The sequence below is a fragment of the Oryzias melastigma genome, linkage group LG15 (assembly GCF_002922805.2).
Source record: "Oryzias melastigma strain HK-1 linkage group LG15, ASM292280v2, whole genome shotgun sequence".
In the NCBI taxonomy this organism is placed as follows: Eukaryota; Metazoa; Chordata; class Actinopteri; order Beloniformes; family Adrianichthyidae; genus Oryzias; species Oryzias melastigma.
In genome coordinates, this window is record NC_050526.1 from 3,199,465 (window position 1) to 3,225,272 (window position 25,808).

The 25,808-nt window shown below is 41.6% G+C and overlaps 2 protein-coding genes across 9 annotated transcripts in view; one reads left to right on the forward strand and one right to left on the reverse strand.

Moving 5' to 3' along the window:
- Nucleotides 1–1,335, forward strand: part of sdccag8 (SHH signaling and ciliogenesis regulator sdccag8) — a gene marked incomplete in the record, with an annotated part of 59,050 nt that extends 57,715 nt beyond the window's left edge. For 4 of the 5 annotated variants that reach the window (XM_024297588.1, XM_024297587.2, XM_024297582.2 and 1 more), the window contains 1 exon segment: nt 1,153–1,335. In XM_024297588.1, coding sequence (XP_024153356.1) covers nt 1,153–1,173 — 21 coding nt within the window. 5 annotated transcript variants of the gene reach the window in all.
- Nucleotides 1,336–1,460: 125 nt separating this feature from the next.
- akt3a (v-akt murine thymoma viral oncogene homolog 3a) overlaps nt 1,461–25,808 on the reverse strand; it is a 63,741-nt gene continuing 39,393 nt past the window's right edge. For 2 of the 4 annotated variants that reach the window (XM_024297589.2, XM_024297590.2), the window contains 10 exons: nt 22,989–23,133; nt 22,771–22,902; nt 22,566–22,631; nt 21,685–21,753; nt 16,972–17,094; nt 14,906–15,034; nt 8,779–8,993; nt 7,666–7,753; nt 7,082–7,184; nt 1,461–5,635 (listed from right to left, as the gene is read on the reverse strand). In XM_024297589.2, the coding sequence (XP_024153357.1) occupies nt 5,550–5,635; nt 7,082–7,184; nt 7,666–7,753; nt 8,779–8,993; nt 14,906–15,034; nt 16,972–17,094; nt 21,685–21,753; nt 22,566–22,631; nt 22,771–22,902; nt 22,989–23,133 (1,156 nt within the window). In that variant the 3' untranslated portion in view covers nt 1,461–5,549. Of the gene's footprint in view, nt 5,636–7,081; nt 7,185–7,665; nt 7,754–8,774; nt 8,994–14,905; nt 15,035–16,971; nt 17,095–21,684; nt 21,754–22,565; nt 22,632–22,770; nt 22,903–22,988; nt 23,134–25,808 lie in introns of those variants that run through there. The other 2 variants (XM_024297591.2, XM_024297592.2) reach the window with 2 other exon arrangements.

Below are 25,808 nucleotides of genomic sequence, written 5' to 3' on the forward strand. Positions count from 1 at the left end.
TACAAGAACATGTTAAAAACTAAAAAAAGATTCATTTTCATTATTTTTTCTCATCTCTCCCCCAACATTGATGGTGTGCCCCAGAGCTTTGTCCTGGACCCTCCTCCTTTGATGATTTTACCTCCTGAGCACATCCTTCTCCATCTCTCCTGCACTTTCCTCCTCTCTCCTCCCTCCCGTTGTGCCCTCATAAACCAAAGTCTTGGTTTAACTCCAGTGTCCTCCAGCCAAACAGCTACAGAACAGAATTTAGCCAAAATGTTCAGATGTTCGTTTGCTTTGTCTATTTGTCATATATCAACTCCATCCATCTTTTCATTAATACCATCCCATTCGTTGCTACTTTCTTTGGCCCCTCCCACATAGACCTCTGCAGCTAGAACTTTTGTCAGCTTTGAGTGTCACTACAGTAGATAGTATGGCTCGGTTGATAAAATGGATCAAAGATATCAATAATCAATCTATAGAAGTAAAGATCGATCTAACGCATAATGCTCAAGTCTGCTAGCTTGATGCTAACGTTCAATGGAATTACCCATGCTAACACTCGGTCGACCTAGACATAGATTGCTGACTAAATGAACATCTTTATAAACTCACAGGCATGAATTTTCTAAACTCTTTTAAGGAAATATTTTTAAATGTTTTCTTCTGGAATAAGGTGTAATGCTATAGCGCGATCGCCACCTAGTGGCCAAACTGAAACACCGTCCAGGAGAGGCAGAACAATTATTGGAGCTTCTGTTTGTGTCTCGACATCATTTCACTAATAAATTTTACGGTATGTGAACTGTATCAGATTAATATGAATATCTTCAAAAACACATATAGAATATTAATGTATTTCTAAGCAAATGTGTCTAAATGTGTAAACTGTGTAAACCCAAAATTGAATGAATTGAATCTGGAAATTGTTGGTGATACCCAATAGAAAGTCAAAACTACAGACCCAAGTGTTTATAATTACAGTATTTATACAAAAAGACAGAGATTAATGTATCTTAGATTTCTCAATTCTTTTCCTACAGCTGTTTTTTTCCTTGTAGATTTCATTTCACATCATTATGTTTTTGTAGATTAATACATTATTCAAACACATTTCTTTTCTGCATGAATCTTCTCATTTTTAGATTCGACTGTTTGTCTTTTCAGCAGCCAGATGTGACGAGCTGAACCGACGAGCCTGAGAGTCCTCCCTTCTTCCTCTGGACGTCCTGATGGAGAGATTTTTCAAACTGGAACATTTTTGGTAAAACCGTTCTATGAAGATCCATCATTTCACCAAGTTGTGACAGGCATTCACTTTTTTATTTAAATAAACATCAAAGCCCATAACACACTTTGTTTTTTTCTCTTGATTAGGAATAAATTTCCAATACAAATCAAAAATTTAAACTTCTATGTTGTTATAATTGTCCAGGAATGTCAAATATCACCAATCAATCAGTCGACGCGCTGCAGCAGTTTGACATAGTGCTTTATTGAAGCTGTCTGTAAGAAGAAAATAATGTGCATCCCTATCATATGCATTTCATGTGTAAAAATACTAAAGATGTACAGGGTAAAAAACAGCTTCATGTTGATGGTAATCGGTTGTTTTCACATCTCGGCGCCCTCAACGGCCGGCGGCACTGCGTACCCACAGGACAGGAAAGAAAAAAAGAGGCTGGTTTCCCAGCATCCTCAGAGCGTACCGAGATGTGTCGGGGCGTCAGAGAACGGAGGTCCGATGTGTCAAGCTGTAGCACTTTAACATGTTTAGTCAAATAAAAGCGTCTCATGCTCGTTTGTTAAAGTCAGGATGGATGAGTGAAGGAGGGCTTTTCTCTGCAGCAGGCGCCGGGTGGAGCGTGAATCGTGGCTCATGAAAAATCAATGCAGAGCAGCGGAAGTCTTTAAAGAGAAACACTCCTGCAGTCGGGTTGATGCTCGTTGAACAGTACAAACGGTAGCAGCTGTGAGAGATCTCCACCAGTAAAGCTCGGAAGGCTGGAAAGAAACTTCTGCATCCAGTTTGGGAGATCCTTTAGCTGCTGGTTAGCAGATTAAAATTACTAAGATGGATTCTTTTTTCATCTTTGACCTTTGCTCCAGGATGTGACGCTCGACTGAAGACTCGCTGGAAATTCATTAGTGCAATGAGGATTTTCTTTTCAAATATAAATACTGACCGGTTTATTTCCTGTTTTTTATTAACTGCATTAAAAACATTTCTTGCCACATCATTTGTGTGAATGTGAAGGGGGGTATATATATATATATATATATATATATATTTATATACACACACACACACACACAAAGAAAATTTCATTTAGAACATAAAAAAAGTTAAAAATCTTGCTTTAAAGCAGGCTGAGTCAGATTTCTCTGAACCAGATCAAAAGTGATGAGTGTGAAAGTGCTGTGTTCAAAGCTACAAAGCCATTTCTTAGGACCTCTGGTTTCTCGGGAGTTTTGGCGTGAAGCGTGCACGGCTAGAACTCCTCTGCGGCTCGGGTCAAAACGAAATCCTTCCAAATACCGTTACCAGCTTTTCCTGAACTCGCTCGTATTTGTCATCAGACTTCAGAGTGCAACTTTGTACCGGCGGTGCCGACAGAGGCGGACTACAGCATGCAGGCCGACGCCATTCTTTGTTTTTTCCATTTCTGCCGTAAAGCGTCATTTCTAGCAGTTTGTGCAACAGCAAAGCGTGTGGATTTCAGAGCAGCAGGAAAAACGGATGCTGAGTGAGATGTCTATCTTTAAAGAAAACGTTTTTTTAAACAAAAATACTTCTAACCTCCCCAACTGACTGTGAAATGGCAATATAAAAAAGACAATAAATTAAATAGAAAATAAATTCAAGTTAGCCATCAATGATAGTCATATAAACATTCAAATAAATATATAGCGCACATCCTTAGATACTCTAATCTGCATCTTTTTTGTTTTTTTGTACCAATGTAATACCTCATACTTTAATGAGACTCAGAAGTGCTGGATGTCAAAGTTTTGACCTTTTCTGAGCTAAACCGTAAGGCTTACTCGGCATTTGGAAACAGAAACTGAGGGGAACTTTTTTTTTTTTTTCCTTTTTTTCCTAAAACCTTGTTGGTCAGACTGGAAGACGATTCGACAACTTTGAAAACACACACAAAGTCCAGCCTGGAGGGGGCGCCGGCGCACGTTAGAGACAGAACGACTGACCCCTAATGGAGAGAATACACTCATTCCGACTTGTGCGTGCGTCATTCTTGATTTGGGCGGAGCTTCTCTGCGGCAAACATGGCGGCAGAATGCGGCGGTAGCAGGAATGTCAGGGGACGTACTGCAGAGAGGAGACGATCAGTTCTGGGAAATATTTTTTTATTCTTTAAAGGGAGTTAAAAGTGTTTTTAAAACGCGTATTTAGACTTTTTTATTTTAATTATCCGGCATGTCTGCTTAAGAAAGTGGGAAAATTTCCTTTTTCACCAGATATTATTCACAATCTAAGTTCAAAGCAGCTGATAAGAAAACTTCTAGCAGCATTTAAACGCATCACTCACGGATGAATATCTGAGACGTGAAAAGAATCTCGCCACAGATTCGTGCGTAACTGAGGTTTTGTTTGTGCGTAACAAGCAATTTGTGCGTTTTTTTTTTTTTAAATTTGCGTATAATTACTTTCAAGCTGTTGTCATTTTAATTTGTACATGTGTAAATTGTATTTTGCATTTTTGGGAATTTTGTAATTTTTTTTTCTTATGCAAATAATGTATCATATGGACGCACAAATCCAAAGTTATGCACAAATTAAGAATTACGTACGCAGAAATCAAGAATATGCACGCATAGTTCAAAAATATGCTTGTACATATTCTAATTTATGCATAAAATCAAGAATTACGCGTTCTTAGATAAAGAATATGCACACACAAATCCTTATTTCCGCATAAATCAAGAACTAGCACGCATAAATCGAGGTGATAGTTATTTCTCTCCGTAACCCCTGACCACCTCCACACACCTACAGTGAAAACTTACAGTTCCTCCTCTTCCTCCTCCTCTTCCTCCTCTGCTGTACATTCATTTGTGCTTCTCTCTTTTGCGTTCGTAACCACTTCCTGTTTCTCTCTGAACTCTGCCGCCTCACCTGCAGTAAAACCTTTAAATCCTATTTAAAGTAAAAGACAAATCTTTTTTTTCCTCTCAATCGTCTGTCTCTTGCGCGCCCGTCACGCCCCGGCTGTCACATTTTGGTCACAAGACAACACAAAAACATCAAAATAAAACAAACAACGCAGCAGGAAGGCCATCTGCGATGCCTCCTACATTCTTCAGCCATTTTTGTTTCTTGAGGTGCAATTTTTCTTTTTTCTTCCTCCTCTCAGCCCTAAGAAATAATATATTTCTTTTCTAGAACAATAGAATAGAAAAAAGTTAAATATAAAACCAAACCAGATAAACAATAAATACAACAAATATTATAAGAGCTGTGATTCTTGTAAACCCCGCTTTTCCATCAGCCGTCGCGCCCCAACAGTAAAGTAATAAACTTTTCATTCTATGTTTTTCTCGTAGAGATTTTCTCTCTTCTGCTGAGTCAGACTTGGCCGTGTGGACCCAACATGTCACAGTAAAGCTTTCAGTGGTTTCAACACAAGTACCGCTTCGGTTTCCCTTTTGTTTTGTTTGGAAGGAAAGAATAATTTAAAAAAAGGTTCAGGGGGAACATTCAAACTAGCTGCTTTCCTCTCTTTTTCACCTCTTCTGTGGCGTGCACTGCATTGTGGGTAATGGAGTGCCGCATGTTTGAGCTTCACCCGCCGGAGCCGCTGTGCTTTGAGGCGTGTTCTGACTGGAACCCGTCTTTGGCGCCGCGGTCAGCAGCTGTTCATACAGGTGTTTGGTGTTCGCGAAATGATCAGCAGCATTTACAACAAGTGTAGCACCGGGCTTAAGTAGTAGCAGTAGACGAGCGACAGTAGTACCTGTAGTATTGTAATAGTTGAAGTAGCAGCAACGACAAGAACTCGCACTGAGTAACACCTGAGTCAAATCCTGCTTGACGACGTGAGGTGTGTAGGATTCTGCTCACCGATCACAATGACTCGGTCAGTCCCAGAATCAGCGGGTTTGAAGACGGCTCTAAAGTGTCTGTGTTTGCAGAGAAGACACTACCGGTAATGGCAGTTTGTGTTTGATGGAACCGCAGAGAAACCGAGGGAAAACGAGCGTCCGCCGCCGGCGTTTGTGGAGAACGGACACACGTCAGAACACAGCGCGCTCCGGTGGAGCTCCTGTCCTTAAAGGGTCGTCACAACTGATCAGGTCACAGTTTGGATCGCTTGGGCGGGTTGTTTTTTTTTTTGTTTGTTTGTTTTTTTGACAAAAGTATGAATAATAAATAAAAAAAGCAGACTGCAGAGGTGAAGAGGAGAGAAGGAATGAAGGAGAAGGGAAGAATCCTCTAAGGCTGGCTTGGTCCGAAGCTGTGGGTGGGTTGTTTTGTTTTTTCTTTTTTTTGGGTCCCACGTTGATGACCTCAGAGACCAGCTTTGATGATGTCGCCATTGGACAGTTCATTCACGCCCACTGGCAGAGTAAGAGAATTGTGGGAAGTGCGGCCGTCTTTCGTTGTCCAGACAGTCCATCCCGTCCTCGTCGACTGGAACAGGAGGAAAAAGTGATTAAAAAAATACAACATTCCAGTTTCTGTGAACGAGCAGCTAAAATCTTTCAATCTGATTCAGGATTTCTGTGTTTGATTTTTAAAGGATTGATTTCAATGTTCTGGGTTTTCTTTTTTTTAAAGCTGAAGTCACATTGGTTGGAGCTGAACATTTTTAAAGCTGTGGCCGTTTGGATCAGTAACAGAGGTCACAACCTTTTTGGTTCTAGGTACTTTGGTACTTGGGCCTGTTTGGTACTAATCACAACCTAATAGTAGCCACAAAGCCTTTTTTTTTAAACTCTTTTAGGAAAATTTGATTCTACTTTGCTTCATTATAAAGTAGTTTTTTTATAATAAATATGAATATTATTTATTTTTGGGTGGGAATAAATACATAAATATAAAGATAAACTGGAATTTTCTCAAAGTGTAAAGTCGTTTTTTTTACTTTTAACAGAAGCTCATAAGACTTTCTTTCAAAATAAAAGACTTCCTGCTCCAAACAGGAACATTCAAGTAAAGCAAATGTATTTCTAAACAACACGAGACAAAAACGACATTTTCTCTTGTTGTCCTTTAGGTTTACTTTGTTGAGGCTTCATCCTTTATCCTTCTTACTACTGCTGTTAAGTGGAGCATGAACCTGAAACATGATTGGTTCATGATCCAGTAGAAAAAGTATATGAAAAATACACAAATCTATATATTTTAGCCACTGCCCTCTGAATAGCTACTAACCACTGTTATGCAACATGACATAAAATGTACTCAAAAGTCATAAAATAAACTCAGCCATCAGAAAAGATCAGACTTTTTACCAAAGTTTTGTCTAGTATTTGTAATCTGTGTTCTGGAGGAAGTGCAGAGCAAACGAGGCCTAATGATGTCAGCAGGGATATAGAAACCATGACAGTTAATCTTCTAGATTCACCTCAACCATAAACTTATAAACTTAACCAAATTAACTACACCAACGACGTTCCAAAAAATTTGGTGATTGCCGCTGATGTTGAAGATTATTATTTATTTAATCAGTGGATCTACGCTCCGCAAACATCTTAATTCCGTCTTATGGACCACTTTTATTTCCCTAAAACCCCAAACAAACCGGTTGAATGACGAGCCGACGAGCGTTTCTGTGTGGTGCGTTCACTGAGCTCCGGACATTAGCGGACCCAAACATCCCAACTCAGTCCGCTACATTACTTTTTGATTTAATAATGTTGACATTTTTCCTTAAAAAACGCTTTGTTTTGCTGCTGATTGTGTGAAAAAAACAACAGAACTATTGTGGCGGACTGAACTAGGCTGAATTGATAATGAGATAGTGGATCTCATTATCACGAGAAAGCGATCAAAAGAAGTAGAGCGGGCTGTTTTCAGCTTCTGTAGTTATCCGTCTATTAATGAGTAAAAAAAAATAAATGAGTGTAAACTTACATTTCTCCGGTGGAGTGATTGTGATGGTCTGAGCCGTGAACTCCTCATCAAAGTACCTGGTGTCTGTTTCTGACGTCACCTGAGGCTTGAAGGGGGGGACGAGCTGGAGGGGGGAGGCAGACAGAGCAGAGAGACAGTTGTTGGATGATCATTAGACAGTTTTTTGAGGAACATCCTCAGACTAAAAAGTAGAGAGAAAGTCACAGAAGTGACTAGTTTGATTTGGAAAAAGGTTGCAGTCCTCCTTAGCAACGATTTGTATCAAAAAAACAAAGTTCTGTAGGTTTTATTCACTCTTGTTTCACTTGATCTAAAAAAAATCCAAAGAAAAGAAGAAAAAACAACAACAGAATAAGGATCTAAATTATTTTTAAAAACAGGCCTAAATTCACCTGATGGTGTGTGAGGAAACACTTGACAGATTGGCAATTATCAGGATACAATTACATTCTCCCATAATGCTTTGTTTGAATGTGCACGTATGAAAACACGGACACGAGTGTTGTTTATCTTATATCCTTTTGCGTTAAATGGACACAGATGGCAAAGAAAAGCGTGCAAACGTACAGTTTACCATCATGTACCTTTTTATCATAAACATCCTGCCAGTCGATGCCAGAGAAGAAACTGTGTCTCATTATTTCCTTGGCGTCATCCGGCCCTCCCCCAAGTCTGGTTAGAAGAGGAAATACGAAATGATCAGAGAAGAGTTTTAGTTTGACTGAGAATGGAAGAAATCAAACATAAAATTACAGAAATATAAAAAAATAAATATACTTTGATCAAATACTTTGATAAATAAATAATTGAAAACACATTTTTATTGAAGTTTTTAATTTAGAAAAAAAATAATATTTTGTACAAAAGTTACTTCAGTGAACTGGTAAAGTTGTCTTGTGTGGGATAAATAATTTTGAGGTTTTCTTAAAGACTCACTCCAGTGAAAATGGTGTTTTTAACATGTTCTTGTAGTATTTTTCTGATAATCAAGGACATCTATAAAGACAATTTAGTTCAAAATTGGAGAGACAGCAGGCGAGGCAAACACCTCCGACCTATTTCCGGAGGCTCACCTGACTTAAATGTCGTGGGTCGCGACTCGAATGTAGTGGGTCGCAACTGAAGTCTCATGTCTTGCGACTCAAATCTTGAGAGCCACTAATAAAATCTTGTGAATCGCGACTTAGTCACTCACGAGATTTGAGTCATGACCCACGAGATTTGAGTCGCAAACCACGAGATTTGAGTTGCGACCCCCGAGACATGAGTCAAAACCCACAAGATTTGAGTCGTGACTGACGAGATTTGGGTCACGACTCACGTGAGTCACCACCCATGAGATTCACAAGATTTGAGTCAAGACCCACAAGCTTTGAGTCGTAACTCACGAGATTTGGGTCGTGATCCACGAGACGTGAGTCAGGCGAGCCACTGGAAGTAGGTTGGAACTGTTTGCATTGCCAGCCTCTGCTGATTTATTTACTCAAATTGTTGTGAATTATTGAAATGCTCTATTTGTGATGTAGAAAATATGGTCCCGCCCACAATTTGTGCGAATTTCTAATGAACTGTCGGTCTGCAGAAACAATGTCAGCTTTTTTTGGCTAAAAGTGTCATCGTCATAGTTAAAAGACCACTGGAAATGTTCCAAACATTTGTAGATTTGTGGTCAGAGTGGGTCTTTATAGGACGATCACCTTTTGTTGGGGTCTTTGATGAGGAGGCCTGACAGCAGCGATTTCGCGTCTGACGACAGCGTGCGAGGAAATTTGATGTCCTCCATGAGGATGAGCTCAAACAGCTTCTCGTGGTCCTGATTGTAGAACGGCAATCGTCCACACATCATCTCGTACGTCACCACGCCCAAACCCCACCAGTCCACCGCCCGACCGTAGTCGTTGTCCTCCAGGACCTGCAGGAAGCAGACGGAGCAAAAACAAATGATTACTTTAAAGTGGGCCGTTTCTTTTATTAGGCATCTGCTTTGATTGAGCTTCTCTGCACTTGTTTTATGAGGCAGGACTGACTGCCTGAGGTGTGCGGGACAGACGAACCAGGAAACGCAGAAACAGCAGGGAATGTGAGGGATAAACAAAACTGTAAAAGTCGTTTGAAGTGAGCACAGGTGGCTCTAAGCTAACACAAACTAAAGTGTGCAGAGATGAACGTCTTCAGAAGCTGCTGGTACATGAAGGAAGTTCACTCCGATCTCCTTCCAGGAGATGCAAAATAACCAGGACACCACCCAGATCAGGCCCAATCATCTGACAGGTACGGACCTCTGAGCTGATCTGGTCTGTGACTTCTTCAACAAAGACGAGCTTTTCAACTGTTTTCCTGCTTAATGTCCACATCTGCTCTGTGTAAACTGCCTCTTTCCATCACTCTTCATTTTCTAACCATCCCTTCCTTTACCTTCTCCTTTCTTTCCCTATGATTTCCTAGAGGAAAAGAAAGGGAGAGGGAAGCATAAAAAGAGGCTGTTTAAACTTACTGGGATGATGGTTGTTCTACCTGAATGATGTCTTATAATAATACTATCTCTTTAATGCCACAAATACAACTGCCACTGCACGGAGGCATCGACAGAATCTTCAAGCTTTTATGCCATCGCCCGATTTTTTTTTTTAAATCGTTGGTGTGGCCATGATTATAGACTACAGTCAGGGGTAGAGAATGACTCGCTTTTTATATCCCCCAGGCGCCAGCCGCTCAGTATATTTGGCACTTGATATGGACGGCCGATGTCTGGAGACATTTACTCCTCGTATAATCAGAGCAGCAGCGGTATGGCGATCAGAATCCCTCCACCCAGTTGTCTTCCAATTTCAGGATCAATGCCTGGAGCTGGACCTTAAAATATGGCCAGATGGCCTCTGACCGATGTCAACTTATAGAGAGAAATTGGCCAGTCCCCTTAAAATTTCTTAAAAACCTCTGATGCATCCTGATTATGAAAGCCGCTGCGCTGAATTTGGATCGCCAGGTTGACATCTGGTCATCGCCGGGCCCCTGATCGAGTGATGGCAGCACAGGGGCAGGAGGGTGGCAGTCTGAATTCTTCCGATCATCAGACGATTTGGGAGACTATGGAGACCCTCCTACCAGTCTATTATCCCACTGCTTTCTTCCTGTCATCCACCTGTCATTGGACTGCCACCACACAACCTCTAAATGGGCCCGGGTGGTCACTGACTGATGAATAGTCCAGTTGCTGTAATATTGATCTTTTTCTTAAAACCTCAGCAGCCATTAAGCAGACTGTAAAAATACAACTGTGCCTTATTAAATTACAAATGCCGCCATGTGGCCACGTCTATAATTTGCTGACAAACTTACATTTAGGTCACTATACAGTGGCTTTTTGGGATATGTGACCATAGTCTTACTGTCTTCTGATGCAAAAAACCTCAACCTTTAAAATCCAGATTGTTTAACCTCCTTCATTTTTATAGAACCTGGAAGCTTCAAAAGTTTCAATGAAGCAAAGAGCAACAGGACATCACGGTGATATGATGTGCAGCACTAAAATGACTGAATAAAACAGCTACATGTTTGCAAAGGTAGCCACAAAAACAGACTCCGTACTGCAGTCCTGCTATCCAACGATTTGGCGTTCCATCTCCAAATTAAACAGGGACGTTTTATGTGAGTGTGCTCATGGGAGAATTATCTGGTCACCCGGTTGGCAGCTGCAGAGGGGAGTTGGGAGAATGAAGGGGGCCACCAGCTCCAGATATAATACAGCCTGGAACGGCTGGAGGGATAACACTGGCTTAGGCTGCTGGGAGACCGTCAGACGCTCACACATGGCAGATGGAATATTTATCCGTGCTCATCAAATTCATAAAGTTCTGAGAGTGAGGCAAACTAGGCGACGTTGGGTGTCGCTTCAGCTCGAGCCGCCACACAGATGGTGCAGTTGTTCGAATTCCGAGCCGTTTGAACCATCACTTTTACATTTAGAATAAATAAATAGAAGGCACAGAAATCATGAATCAAAGTTGGACACGTCCACGCCGGTGAGCCGGTGTGGGTGGGAGTTTTTGTGTGTCCTGGGACTGGAGAAGAAAGTGGCAGCTTGGTTGCAGGCAGGGAGCAGATTAATCCACAAAGAGCCAGAATGTTGCCCCACAGCCGCAAGCGTGGAGGCGCTGGTGTGTGTCTGTGCGAGTGTGTCCTTGTATTTGTGACTTTGTTAGGGCCCCTTTGATCATTCAACTTAAGTTAAACTAATGTTTTTTAATAAATGTGACATCCCAGTGAGAATGGCTTAAAAAAGACCTTAAGTCCCCCTCCGATAAAAATCACGTTTTTTGAGTTTTTAACATGTTTGTGGGGCATTTATCTTATGAAAGAGGACAAATGTAATAAGAAATCATTTAGTTTTTGCATTTCCGAGTATTTTTCCTTTTAAATCAAACTGTCTTGGACAGACTCTGTTTGAATGAATGATCTTCTTTCCATCAACAGCTCTGCTGCACATGCACTAAACCCTCATCTGTTCCTAGTGTCTAGTTCAGGTTCTGGAGAAGAGAAGATGGTATCTTCACATTGACTGCAGTCAAATGAGCCGCCGTTCACATTTCTGTGGTCAAATCAGCATCACTGGATTTTTGGTGTGAGTTTCATCCAATACTTACGGTAGCAGGACTGAGAACGCTGGAAAATCTCCACCAGACTCCACGGAGCTTCTTGATGTGACCACGGAAATGTGAACGGCGGCTCATTTGACCGCAGTTGGAAAGGATTGTAAATCAATGAAAGAGCATTTTGATGTTAGCTTTGATTATTTTATCAAGAACTCTGAGAAACCAATGATTGAATGTATTGATCACAGTCAATAAACATTGGAGAATTAGCTAAAAGAGTCTTTGGTGAACTGGAAGGAGAAAGAATCAGGATTTTGGAGGAAGTTCTGTCCATGAAGATCTTCACTTCCTCGTCCAGCTGACATCCGGATCAGAACCATACGGCTGGACATTACCCAGATTGATGGATGTTTTTATGTAGCAGTAAGGATTTATGCTAGCGAGACACAGAACTATCATAATTAGAGAGGGGGGATCAGGGGCGGAGCTCCAAAAGCCACGCCCCCTCAGAGGAGATTTTGGAAACTGAGGCTTCAAATTAACATGAAAAACTGCTTTTTAAGACATTTAAACGTGGGATTTTGGTTTAAAACTGTATAATCATAAAACACTACTGGGAACGTTTTTTTTTTTTTTATTATTTAAAAAAAAATAGTCATAGGGGACTTTAACTGCTCCCGGTTGGGCCCCAATGTGGCAGCAAGCTTCTGCTTTCAGTGACACACCTTATATACTGGGAGCCCATATTGTTGGTGTCAAAGCCGGGCCCTAAAAAGTGTCAGAATTTGGAAACTGATTTATGTTGACAATCTGCTAATATTTCCAAATGTTCTGCTAACAGCTGAATATGCTGTCGTGTTTGCAAAATATTTACAGCAAAAAAAAAACAAAAAAAAAAAACAGGGCAACACCCCCCCAACATATACGACATAAAAAAAAATCAAAACAAACACATGCAAATAAATGGAAACAGCCCAAATCCGTTCCCCTTTAACACCCTCAAAACTGTCCCGCAGAAATCTCACGAAAAAAATGTATCAGAGTAAACACTCCCCATCCATCTCCTTTCAGGGAGTATCACAAATAATATCACATTTTTTATTATTTTTTATCATTTTTAACAGAATCACACCTTCAGACTTCACTCTACATTTGGGATCTCTGAATTCCACTCCTGTCACCCTGAAATACTTTTACCCCTTCGTTTTCTTCCTCTCCCTTAAAGCCCCCCCATCCCCCGTTTGTCTTTTAATCCCGGCTACTTTGCATCTCTATAACTTGGCTCGGAGCAAACTGTGTTATTTTTACACGCGGGCGGGCGAGCAGAGCGTGCGGGTGGGCGAGTGGCGGTGGCGGTGGTGTAGATTTCCAGGTTTTTTCCGAGCACCTTCCTCCAACCTCGCCCATCTGCCGCCATCTGCCTTGTTTTAGCCTGCACTTTTTCTGCTGCAATCACACACACGGCGCACGTGCACGCACGCAGAAGTGCACACAGACGCACATCCTGTGAAAAATAACCAACAGCCTCCAATCAGCTTTTGGCACGCAAGGGAAAGGACTCTTAAAAAAGGCAGAAAATGCGGCGCCAAATTGTCCTCCGTACTTTTTTTTTCTTTTTTGAGTGGAATACAGACTCTGCTTTCACCCCCCCTCCACATCGTCTTCATTTCAACATCTTTAGCGCTCTGTCTCCACCATCACTTCGCTCTGGATCTGCTGACCTGCTCGAGTTAGTGACTGGACGGCTGAAATAAGCGGCCATCTTTAAGTGTGAGCGCCGCGGCGTGCCCTCTGCCCCGCCGACCAACACCCTCGTTCACACTCGCCAGCCGCATATTTCCCGCTCACCCTGATATTATGGAGATTCTTCTCCGCGAAAATAAAGATTCCCTCACACTTTTGAAAGATCCAAACGAAACAATCTGTATTGTGTGCATGTGTGAGATCCTCAAACTTCCTGTCTGACTCCTGCGGGTCTCCATCCAGCCGTCAGCCATTTATCAAAGGCTGCTTATAATCCCGCCAGCTAAACCCATCAGACGGGAGCGCTTGTTAGATGAACAGGGAGTGTGCAGCAGGCGACAGGAGCCCCACAGTTCCGAGAGGAACTGAGACACGCAGAAACGCCGTCTAATGTCGCGGACGCTGTTCTGCTCGCCATACAGAACGTACCACTCAACCCCTGACTCATTATTTGATTATTAAAGATAAAAACTACACTTTTATGTTTATTTGAATGTTACAAACATCTTTTGATCTATTTTGAAAGCGTTCCCAGTGGTCTTTTAATCATGATTATGTCATTTTTAGTCAAAAATAAACAAAAAACAGTTGTTTTCTAGGATATAGTTTCTGCAGAGCGGTTGGGGTTAATCAGAAATTCAAATGTTGAGCTGTGGGTCCCATAACTGAGAAATATCTGTTTACACTCTCTTCCACTAGCTTACAGCCCCTCACAACCCCAACCGGTGTGACAAAAATGGCGAGCAATAAGAGAGCGATCCAGTCGTACAGTTTTAGATCCAGATTCCGGCTCAGATGAGGAGAACAAAGACGTTCGTGAACCTATTTGTCTTCAAGTGGATGCATGAGGATGGAGCTTTAGGCCCGCCGTGTCATTTCTACGTCTCAAATATTCTGTTTTTCAAACTGTGTTTTTTAGCTCTGCCCCTGATCTACTGCGATTAACGTAAAGAGACTCAGAAAAGCAATTTTAAGCTTAAAGAACTCATAGTGACATCAGTGTAACAGAAAACTATCTGAAAGGTTTTCTGTGGTCAACTTGGTTTGTAGTGTTTTCCACATCATTTAATTTTAAAGGAAACATTTGTATGGGTCTTTATGGGTTAAAATTCTTTATATATGCTCTCCATCATCGGAATAAAAATGTTAGAACAACGTGTTAAAAACACTAGAAACAGGATCTGTTGGAAGTCTTTAAGCTTAAGTGATAGAACAGCGTGCAGAGTCAGGATGTTGGGTTAAGTTTAACAAGTAGCATCAATAAACACATTACAAAACTGTTTTCTAAAAAAAAAAAAAAAGTTTTTTTTTTATGTGTCGCATCCAGATGTGCACAAAAAGAGAAGATGAGAGGGAAAGATTGTAAAAAATAACTGAATTGTGACTGTTAAAGAACATTTTTAAGAAGTTCAAAGGAAGAAGAGTAAAAATGAAATGATTTCATACCAGAATAGTTGATTTTTTACAAAAGCTGAGAGACAAACAGTACCTCTGGCGCGAGGTACTCCGGTGTGCCACAGAACGTCTTCATGGTAGCAGCGTCGGTGATTCCTTCCTTGCAGAGTCCAAAATCAGTGATTTTGATATGGCCGTCTTTATCCAGCATTAAGTTTTCCAACTGGAAGGAGAAAAAGGATTGTGTACAGAGTTCTCTCGTATATACTACAGTCACAAATACAACCGGGGGGCATTAGCAGAATCTTCAGGATTCGTCAGGCGTGCTTTTTACATTGTACCGGGTAGTGGAGGGGGAAAAATGTATTTTAGATGCATGTATTATGATCCATAAATGATTCTGAATCATTTTATGAATTTGAAATAAAATAATAAAAAAATAATCAAATAATTATTTGTAATAATAATAATAATAATAATTTTGAAATAATCAAAAAATGTATATGAATTAAAGTAAAAGCAACAAGAGGAACTAAACATGAAGCGTTTTTCACTCTTTCCAGATCTCGTCATCTGATCATCACCGGCTTCACTTAAAGTGACCGTTTGGAAGCATCTTAGCTTCATAGAGTCGAGGGTTGATTGGATAAAAGTTAAATATGTAAAGAACACAACAAATTTTCAAAATCACAATGTGTGTCTTGCTATTTATTTTGTTTGTCGTGAGTTAGAGCGTTTCATTATCTTATTCATTTCCCTTTTGATGTTGTGAAAGATTTTTGATTTTTTTAAACAAAATATTTTTCATGACAGAATTTTTATGTTCTCAATACAAGTTAAACAAAAAAAGTTAAATGTGCACTTTGGAGAAAAGTAAGTCATATTGGTTAGTGTCTTGTAGAAAAGAGAAGCATTTCTTTAAAAAGCGCAGATCTGGAATGCATTGATGATTGTGTCATAATCGCTTCCTGAATCGTGCCTCAACATTCCCACCTCCACTACCGAGCAGCGACTTGATATGGACGACCGCCGTCCGGAAACATCGACACATTTTGTAGAAAAATAAGTTTAGTATTAAAGAATGAAAACAAAGATCTGATCGTGATTGAAGATTTATGTAGATTTGGTAGCTGAACATATTCTGGACAGCAGACATCGCACAGAGGAGATTGATTGACAACCAATCAGGATACAGAACACAATGCGTCGTGAAAAAAAAAATAATGTGCAAAACGTAACTGAAAAATAACCAGTGAATCGGCAAAAGATGAGTCACAATCTAACAAATATAGAGAGAAAATAGTATCATTCCCATTTGTGCTTGTGTAATTCTTGATAACTACACACACAAATATTTAAAAACTACGCATGATTAGCTTGTTCACACACAAAACCACATTTACGCACAAATCTGATGTGAGACTCTTTTCACGTCTCCATGAAGGAAATATTACTCCGTAAGTGATGCGTTCAAAGGCTGCCCAAATGCTCAGTCATCAGAGTTTTCTTTTAAGCCACTTTAAACTCAGACTGTATTATCTGGTAAAACGTGACATTTCCCCACTTTCTTCAACAGATATGCACAAAGTTACGCACAAACCAAAGATTACAGACGCACAAATGAGAATGATACTATTTTCTCTCCATAACTTTTGTTATGTTAACTGATCCACACACTGTGGATGGTGGAGCTGAAGTTAGCCTCTGAATACAGAGAAACATCCTTCCAGAGTGGTGACACACACACACACACACCCCCTCCAAACTTCAGGCATGTGGTGGAGCCACTCAACCTTTTAATATTAATGGTTGAAGTGTTTTCATACTCTCTCTGCCTTTTTCTTCTGTTTTCTTGGCTGCTGTGTGCTCGGATGAGGCCAAAGCTGCCAGGCAGGCACTCAGACAGAGCCGTCTACCTCTCTACCTCTGTGGCATCAGACACATCCTGCAGTTCTCCTCGTCTTCGTGTCTGTTTGAGCTCGTCTTCGTCTCTTTTTAATTACAGCGAGTCCTGAGCCTCTCGACTCCGCCAGGTTGAAAAAGACTTAATAAATATGTGTGGAAACACAACAGATCAGCGGAGGTGGTGGGGGGTGGGGGGTTCCGATCACTTTCATCCGTGCCTCCCGGCCGCCCCTCCCGTCAGGCGGGTCTGTTTACCTTTAAGTCCCGGTACACGATCTTGGCTGAGTGCAGGTAGTTGAGCGCGGAGACGATCTCGGCGCCGTAGAAGCGCGTGCGGTCTTCGGAGAACACGCGCTCTCTTGACAAATGAAAAAACAGCTGCAGGAAAAGAGGGGGGTGGAGGGTGGGGGGGCAGCAGGGACAGCACAGCAATAATTACTGATTTATTGGAGGAAATTAGCACAACACAAACTGGCTGCCCGCACCATATTGAGATGATAGATAGTGCTGGTGTGTGTGTGTGTGTGCTGGTGAGGGGGGGTGCCATCTCGCAGGAGGGCGAGTGGAGGCACCCGGCAGCTGCTGCCTCATCTACAGCCCCCCCTACCACCCCACCATCAGCACGAATACTTCTTCTGCATTACACTCTGGGCTGTGCTGGCACGGCGCTGGCGGGGAGCTCAGTGGCGGGGGCCAAACCGAGAGGGGGGGGGTTCAAGCAATCCACCAGTCTAGTTAAAAGACGGGCTGAGCGGCGCCGCCAACACCGCCCTCACACAACTGCCTCCAGCGTGGCGCTCATTAGCGCAGGGACCGGCCTTCACCCCCCCATGCCCCCATCCTCATTTACGGCGTTTCACGTCTACCTCTTTGGTTTTTGGCGAGTTCCCGCATTAACCCTTTAACGCCGGAGCTCCAGAGTTTGTGTTCTTTGATTTATTGTAACTTTTCTATAGGAATGTAAAGACTCAGTCAAGCCACAGTTTTAAAGTCACAATTTTGATGTTTTTTCCTCAACACAATAAATTAAAGGTATTTTGAGGCCAAGAATGTTTTCTTTTTGCCCCTCACATCAAACTGTCTGTTTCCCGACTATCAGAAAGGATTCAATCCAAACAAACAATTATACATGATACTGAAATGATCACAAATTCTTTCATACTCGGTTCATGTTGGCCTTCAACATGTGATGGACCGTTCTGCAGCCGTTCAGCGCAACCCCCCCCCCACCCAGCCGCTGCGCGCCCTGGCCCACTCTCGCACTCAGAGGAATTCACGTGAGTTTGCAGAGAAAAAAAGACAGAGAGCTAAAGAGAGTCTTAAAAAAGAGCACGGCTCCCGTGAAGGAGTCCGAAGGGAAACGGTCCTGAAGCTGCGTGGTCACCCACGACTGCTGTCACGGTAGATTGCAGTAAATTTAAGATTTAAGTTGCAGTAAAATTGCTATGGAAATATGAAGTTGTGAGGTGAGCGACAAATCTCGCTTTTGCTTAAATTTGCACATCGCGAAATCCTGGAGTGACTTATGTGCAACTTTTAATTTTGAAGGAGCTGCTGGAATTTCCCAGGAGGAGAGCGCAGATGAAGAACACGCAGCTGGTCTGCTACGCACTCACAGGCGTGCACACTCACAACAAGGCTGCGTGAAGAAATGTCATCTGCTCTGCATTTATAAATTTAGGCTCAGGTCGTGACAAAACGATTTTTTAACTTTCTACATCCATCAACATTTTGACGAGTTTGAATCAGTTTTTACTGATTCACGAAGAATCGTTACATCTCCTCAGAATCCACTGGAATTATCGTGTTAACGGTTGAAAAGTTACAGTAAGTTAAAGATTCTGTGTTTAAGCGTCATTGGTGATGCCTCAGGTGTTAAAAAATTTACCCCCCCCCGCCCGAAAAAAAAAAGACTCCAGCCGTTTCTCTGGGTCGAGTCTCTCACCTCTCTTTCCTTCTCCCTCGCTGACAGTTGTCAACTTGTCATTGTCGCACAGCTACACATGTGGCACCGAAATGACTCCAGCCTGCTGTGCAGCACCAGTCAGGTCTCACAAATTACCCATGAGGCCAAGGGGCACACGTCTTCCCATTAATTGTTCAGGGAGGTTTGCATATGGCCACAGGAGTGATGCTCACAGACCACCTTGTTTAGAAACTGTGTGTGTGTGTGGAGGCATGACAGGTGGGCCTTCATCAGTGCACTGGCAGGTGTGACTGTGGCAGGTTTGTAATGAGTTCTGCGTGTGTTTGTGAGGTATATGTGGTCACAATTTGTCCTTTGAGGTAAAAAAAAAACTTCTGTGTGTGCGTGTGTGTTCATCTCTGCGTGCCTTTGCTCGGGTCTGGCGCCGGCTAAACCGCCTAACTAACTGGGAGGGGAGCAGGTGACGGCTACACTGAGGGAATGGACCAAGATTGCAAAAAAACGTTCCCATTAAAAATCAGAGAAATGGAAAAGTGGGGGAATCCAAACTCATTTAGTGTCTGACTGTCATTCTGGCTGAATCTGCCCCATAGGTGTGTTCATAAATAGAAAGAAGGAGGAGATGAATGGAACCGAGAGAAATTGAAAGGCAGGCCGGGCCAGTTGGTTGACAAATTAGGTGCGAGAGAGCAATCCAACAAACCAAACACTTCTTAAGTGTCTGCAGCATCGTTTGCAGATACACACGATCAGGATATCCTTCAATATTTCATTTAATTTAGGACACACACCTGGAAGAGCCATGAGCTGCAGTCACAGCCACACCTGGGCACCATTTTGGTGGTTGAACCCCCCAATCCAGCCCCTTAAAGCACTGGTGGGTCGACTTTTAGACTAAAATTTGACAGTAAGGCCAAACCAAGAGCAGATTAATTGAGTTTTTTTGTAATCTACCTCGTTAGAGAAAGAAATAACATTAAATCTGGGGAAAAAAACATCCTTTAATTTTGATTGCCATTTTAAAACGGAACATTTTGGATATTTTTTTTTTTCCAAAACTGCAGCTTTTGCTCTTACTTTAGAGCTAATTGCACAAAAATCTTAAAGAAATGCTCGGTTCATGTGGTGTTGGAAAAATGACTGACTCTGAAAACACGCGTGAACATCAGGAAAACAACAAATCTTCCACCACCATATGAGTCAGCTACCGATTTGTTTGTAGTGCACCATCTATGGGGAGACTCCAGAATCCCATGGAAAATAAAACATTAAGAATGATCAAAATCATTTATTCTAGTGTGCTGGGTCAGATTACATAGTTTTACGGGTCACATATGGCCACCGGCTATATGACGTTACTCCTTCAGGAAGGTCCATAAACGAGAACTGGACTGAGTGACCCCTCCCTCCTTCCAAACAGGAAGTACCTGCTGGTGCCAAAGAGCTGAATTCCCATAGACTTCTATAGAGAAGTAACCAGCTATTACTCACTCCTTCTATTTGTCAGAATAACCATTCCTGCTCCACTACTCGTTTTTAACAAGTTCTTGCTAATCTTTATTTTTTCTCATGATACATTTTCTTTATCGCTAGTTATTCAAGTTATAAACTGACAAATCAGATGCCTCAATAAAAGTAGGTGGTTTTACATTGAATGTTTAAAACATCTGATTGGCAGAGGGATGTGGACTTCCAACAACAAGCTCGCTCCTGATTGGTGAGAGTGGTCGCCATAGAAACTTTGACTCAAACTGAGTCAGACCAATCGCTGCTTGCTGATTTCTGGTTCCAACATGGCGACATCTGTATCATGAGAAAAATGGCGACTGAATTGATGTTGCTTGCATGTATTTACGTGCGTCCTAGAAAAAGTGATTGTAATCCATGTTGGCTACATGCAATACATGATCCAGTTTGCACTTTGGTGCATTAACGGTACATATTTAATGTGTCCAAAGCTGGATTGAGTTGTTGGCTGCACATATTTAAAGTTAAAGTCCTGTTAGCATCCCTTTCCTAGGTGTGTGAAATCTGTTCTCTGCATTTGATCCATTCTCTGGAGGAGTGGTGAGCTGCAGACACAACCGCACTCAGGAACCATTAGGTGGTTTAACCCTAACCGTAGTCCTAACCGTAGTCCTAACCATAGTCGTAACTGTAGTCCTAACCGTAGTCGTAACCGTGGTCCTAACTGTAGTCCTAACCGTAGTCCTAACCATAGTCCTAACCATAGTCCTAACCGTAGTCCTAACCGTGGTCCTAACCATAGTCCTAAACGTAGTCCGAACCGTAGTCCTAACCGTGGTCCTAACCGTGGTCCTAACCATAGTCCTAACCGTAGTCCTAACCGTGGTCCTAACCGTGGTCCTAACCGTAGTCCTAATCGAGTCCTAACTGTAGTCCTAACCATAGTCCTAACCGTGGTCCTAACCGTGGTCCTAACCGTGGTCCTAATCGAGTCCTAACTGTAGTCCTAACCGTAGTCCTAACCGTAACCCTTCCTCTGGGTCTGTGTGGCCAAGAAAAAGTTCAGCACTGGCCGCACGTATTTTTAAAAATTATGTGCAAATAGACAGTTTCATTGATTTATTTCATTGGAGCTGGAAGTAAGCCACTTCTATGGGGGATGTTACACTTTCTTGGTCCAGTTCTTATATACAGTCAACGGTTTTCAGAGTTGTTGGTATGACACAATCTGAACACGAACCGACATCCATCAGCGTAAAGGTGGACACTGTACTATAAGGCCCCTGTCCTTACCTGACCATCTCCTTTTGTATTATGAAGTGCTAAAACAATTTGTACATTTGCACAACAAAAGCAGTAAATTATAAAACAAAGAGGTAAAAAAAGGTAAAAGTAAACAGTTAAATTTTACATTTAGAGAATATTTGTTTCTAACGTAATTGGGTTGGAGGAAAACATTAACCAGTGCTCTCAAAGCTGTCATGTACGTTTGGTTATGGTTTTACCGGCTGTTTCAAGCCGTCACACACGGATGAAACCACATACGGCGCAGTTATGGTGGCGTCGCGTCTTACCTCCCCCCCGTTCACGTACTCCATGACAAAGCAGAGGCGGTCTTTCGTCTGGAACGAATACTTCAGAGACTGAAACAGAAATCAAACAGACTCTAAGACGGCGTTTCATGTTACAGTTTTCACTTCACGTTCCAGAATTTAGCTGTGATTTAAGAAAGTAGTCCTGTTTTATTGTTTTACTCTCTGCAGTTTGAGTACGTCTTCATCTCTTTAAAACTCTCCATGGATCGTGACAGTGAAGCATTCTGGATGACAACCTCACAGACTTAAAGACACTCCCAAAAAAAAGAAAAAAAAAAAGACCCTCTCTAATTAAAATCGATCTAGTAGCATTTTTCTCATAATGGAGATTTATATATGAAGAAAATTAAGGTGAAAACTACATTTTTTACATAATTACAAGACGACTGGGGATGATTTAAAAATAGATCAGAAGATAATCGCAGTGGGCCTTCAAGCAAACTAAAGTCTGTATTACTGATTAAACGCGTGTGTGAAGTAGCTGCGTTTCCTTTTGAGAACAGTTAATGAAACTCTTTGTGGCTGCAGGTGCAGCAGGGGCAGCCCCAGATGTAAAAAAAGAAAAAAAAAAACATTGTTGCCCCAACGGTGTGTGAACACATGTGTACACGTGTCTGTTTCCAGGCGATGGGATGAAAATGTGCAGCAGATAATGTCTGTTTATTTATATTTATGTGCATCAAAGTCAACAGATGTGCTCATTAAAATATGACTAGTCGCTATGCAGCAGCTAATTACCCAATATGCTGTCTCTCTGACTGTTTGTGTGTGCGAGTGTGTAAATGACGAACGCACACACACAGATGTCAGGCTGTTCTCGTTGGAAACTTCTTGTGTTTTGGGGTTAATGAGGTTCTCACCGTTAGAAAGGGGTGCCGGGTGTTTTTTAGTACTCTGCTCTCTGTCAGTGTGTGAGCCACTTCATCCTGTAAATACAGAAAATGATGAAAGAGGAGTTTTTACCCTTTTCAAACCAAACATAATGTGGTACCGAACACAATTAATGCTTCAGATTTTTTGCTGATTAGGCTTTTGTATAATGGGTAGTTGTAAAAGCAAGCGAACCTTGGCTATGATGACCTCTTTTTTAAGGATCTTCATGGCGTAATATTTTCCGCTGGCCTTTTCTCGCACTAGAATCACTTTACCAAACGTCCCCTTTCCCAGCAGCTTCAAGTAGTCAAAGTCGCTCATCGTCTGTTGGGAAGAAATTAGAATTATATATAATATAATATATATAGTTTCAAAGTCAGAGTAAAGAGAAGGGGAGGAGTTTGTCTTACCTTGCGTTTGTGGTGAGTGGTGGAGATGTCCATCTCTTCTTCGACCATGTTGTCGATGTTGGACGTGGGGCTGCACTGGATCCGCTCCTCCTCTTGTCTCTGCAGCTTGTCTGCCACCATCTGGATGGCTTCTGTCCACTCATCCCTGCGTTTTTTAAAGTCAAGAAAAGCAACATTCAGCCCTACAGCAATTCATGCAATACTCTGGATTAACGGTAGTGGTTTCAGCACGGGCAGGTGGGACTTTAAAACATCTGTGCCACTTTTGGTTTCTGTTAGGGAGTTGGGAAAAATCCATATTTTGTTTGTCGATACTTGTATCAATTTAAAATTCTGACGGGGTGATATTTAATTATTTATTTATGAGTCTTTCAGCGTCTTACTTTTGTTTTCCATCGCTTTATTTCCTCAGTCATACTTTTAGAATCTTATTGGTTAAGGCACATTTATTCTATTTTCTTTTTACTAAAAGATATTTTCTCGTGGAAATCGTGTTGACGGTTCAATCTAAAACAAATATTTCACTCGTGTCTGCTGTACCACTAGGGCTGCCACAAACGATTATTTTAATAGTCGATTAGTCGTCGATTAGTCGACTAATCGTGGCAGCCCTATGTACCACTAAACCCTCGTTTCCACTGAGTGGTCCGGGCCGGGTCAATCCAGTATTTTGAGCGTTGCCATAGTAAAATGGACCCATTAAACAGTTCCGACCCATTCCTCTTGGGTGTCCCCATCCATTATAGGTCCATAGAACAATAGAACGGGACAGTTGGGGCGGAGCCGCTGGTGCCACCCAATGATTGGTAGAAAGTGACGACAACATTAGAAAGCACCAATATAGCCCCAAGCTAGCGCCTCTGTTTTCCTCTTTACGTCGGTATTCTTCTCCAATCTTCTCCAAACAACATTAAATTCCTGTTATATGATGTACAAAAAGTAAAGCAAGAAAAAGACGAGCTGCTGGATGACTTCTATTGTTTTCTCTTTTCTAGTTGTTGCACTACAATGATACGCTAGCGGTCTACACCACGCATGCGCCGTGAAAACGAACCGCTCAGTGGAAGCGAGGCTTAACTTAGTGAAAACGCTCGCCAGACTTAACTGGTCCGTACCGTACAACTCCTTACCGGACCGGACCGGTAGTGTGTTAATATTTATTAATTTATGGAGGGGACAGTTTGTCTCCTAATTTGCTTGCTCCACTTAATTTAGCAAGTCATGTTTTCATGATTTGGGATTTGAAGCAATTAAAAAGTCAAACTTTTGTTATGTACGCCAGACATGTACTTATAAAATAATAAATATTTGTAATAAATAAAAAATGAGTTGTATATTTGAAGGATGCAATCGGGTTTCTGAAGCGTTTTCAAAAACACCTTTTTGCTGAACAAAGAGGAAACACCGTCGACCATAGAAACCACGAAATGAGCAATGATCATAAAGCAGAACTAATACACCGCCGCCTGAGCCGGAGCGCGCCGCAGACACACACCGATGCATCAGAGGGAACAATGCAGCGCTGTTTGCAAACACTGTTCCTCCCCATTGACTTTCCATTAGCGGTGCTGTTGAACATCTGCTGAAAGTGTGTGAGTTTGACTGTGTGTGGGCGTGTGTTCATCATCATGCATTAGCAAACACAAGAACGTTGACTGTATTTAACAATGATGAGTACTACGGTTCTGCAGGAGCAGTGGAATATGTAGAAATTGTAGAAAAAAATGAAATTTAAAAATGCATGGAGATCACGTTTACCAAACCTGTTTGAGTTCTGTTTGGAGATAAATGTCCATATGTTTCCTTGAAGGATCTGGAGGAATATTCATCTGAACCTAAACAGAGCCGTGTTTTAAGATCTGAACGGCTTTGTGCCGCAAAGACTTCTGAGTGTACCCTACACACTCCAAAAACAAGGGCAAACTCAAGTTCCGCTCCATCTGCAAAGGGAAGGGATGTAATTTGTGGCACCCATGGTGTCTGCCGTTGAGCAAAAGCAACGGAAACTCTCTCAAGGTCAGGCAGCAGATAAATGCTCTTTCTCGGTTAAAGTGTGTTTTGTATAATGAGGTTTTTTTTTTTCTTCTCCTTTTTCCCCTTTTTTGCTAATGAGAGATAATGGGCCTGCCTACAGTTGGGCTGCGTGCCAGCGCGTGCCACCCTCTCTGCACACGGCTGGGGCTGTGGTAGCTGGACACCTGCCAGCGCCGTACAGTAACAGCAGATACAGTAACACACAGGAGCCAGTTGTTGCTTCAGCATCTTAAATGACCAAACACTTTAGAAACATCTGGAGTACACCACCACAATTGGGTACTTTTTCATCTAAAATATTTTTTAAAAAATATATTAATATTTCTGTTTTACTTTCCAAAGGCAAAACTGCTTTTAAAAAAGTTCGTTAGACAAACAGCTGCAAACACACAAGCGCACACACACAAACATACAACCTCAAAGGATGCGCAGAAGCATCTGTGGTCTTCTGGGCAAAGCTATTCATTTTCTGGAGATAAACACCACAGCTCCTCAGGAAGGAACTGAGCAGCTGGAGAATTTAGACCAAAGCTACTTCAAAGGTCTTCTTTCCATTTTCTCACCAAAAAAAAAAAAAAAAACATCATTACGTATACAAATCCAGTTCTTGGTCACATTTTTTCAAAATTCTTATGATCTTTCAAATGCAATTAGTTCAATGTCATTTTTTAATTTTTTAAATGTTGCTTCATTTTGTAACTACAAATGTCTCTTACAAATATCAAACTTCTTTAAAGAAATGAATGGCTTTTAAAAATGTGTGCTCATATTTAAAAAGTAATGTCT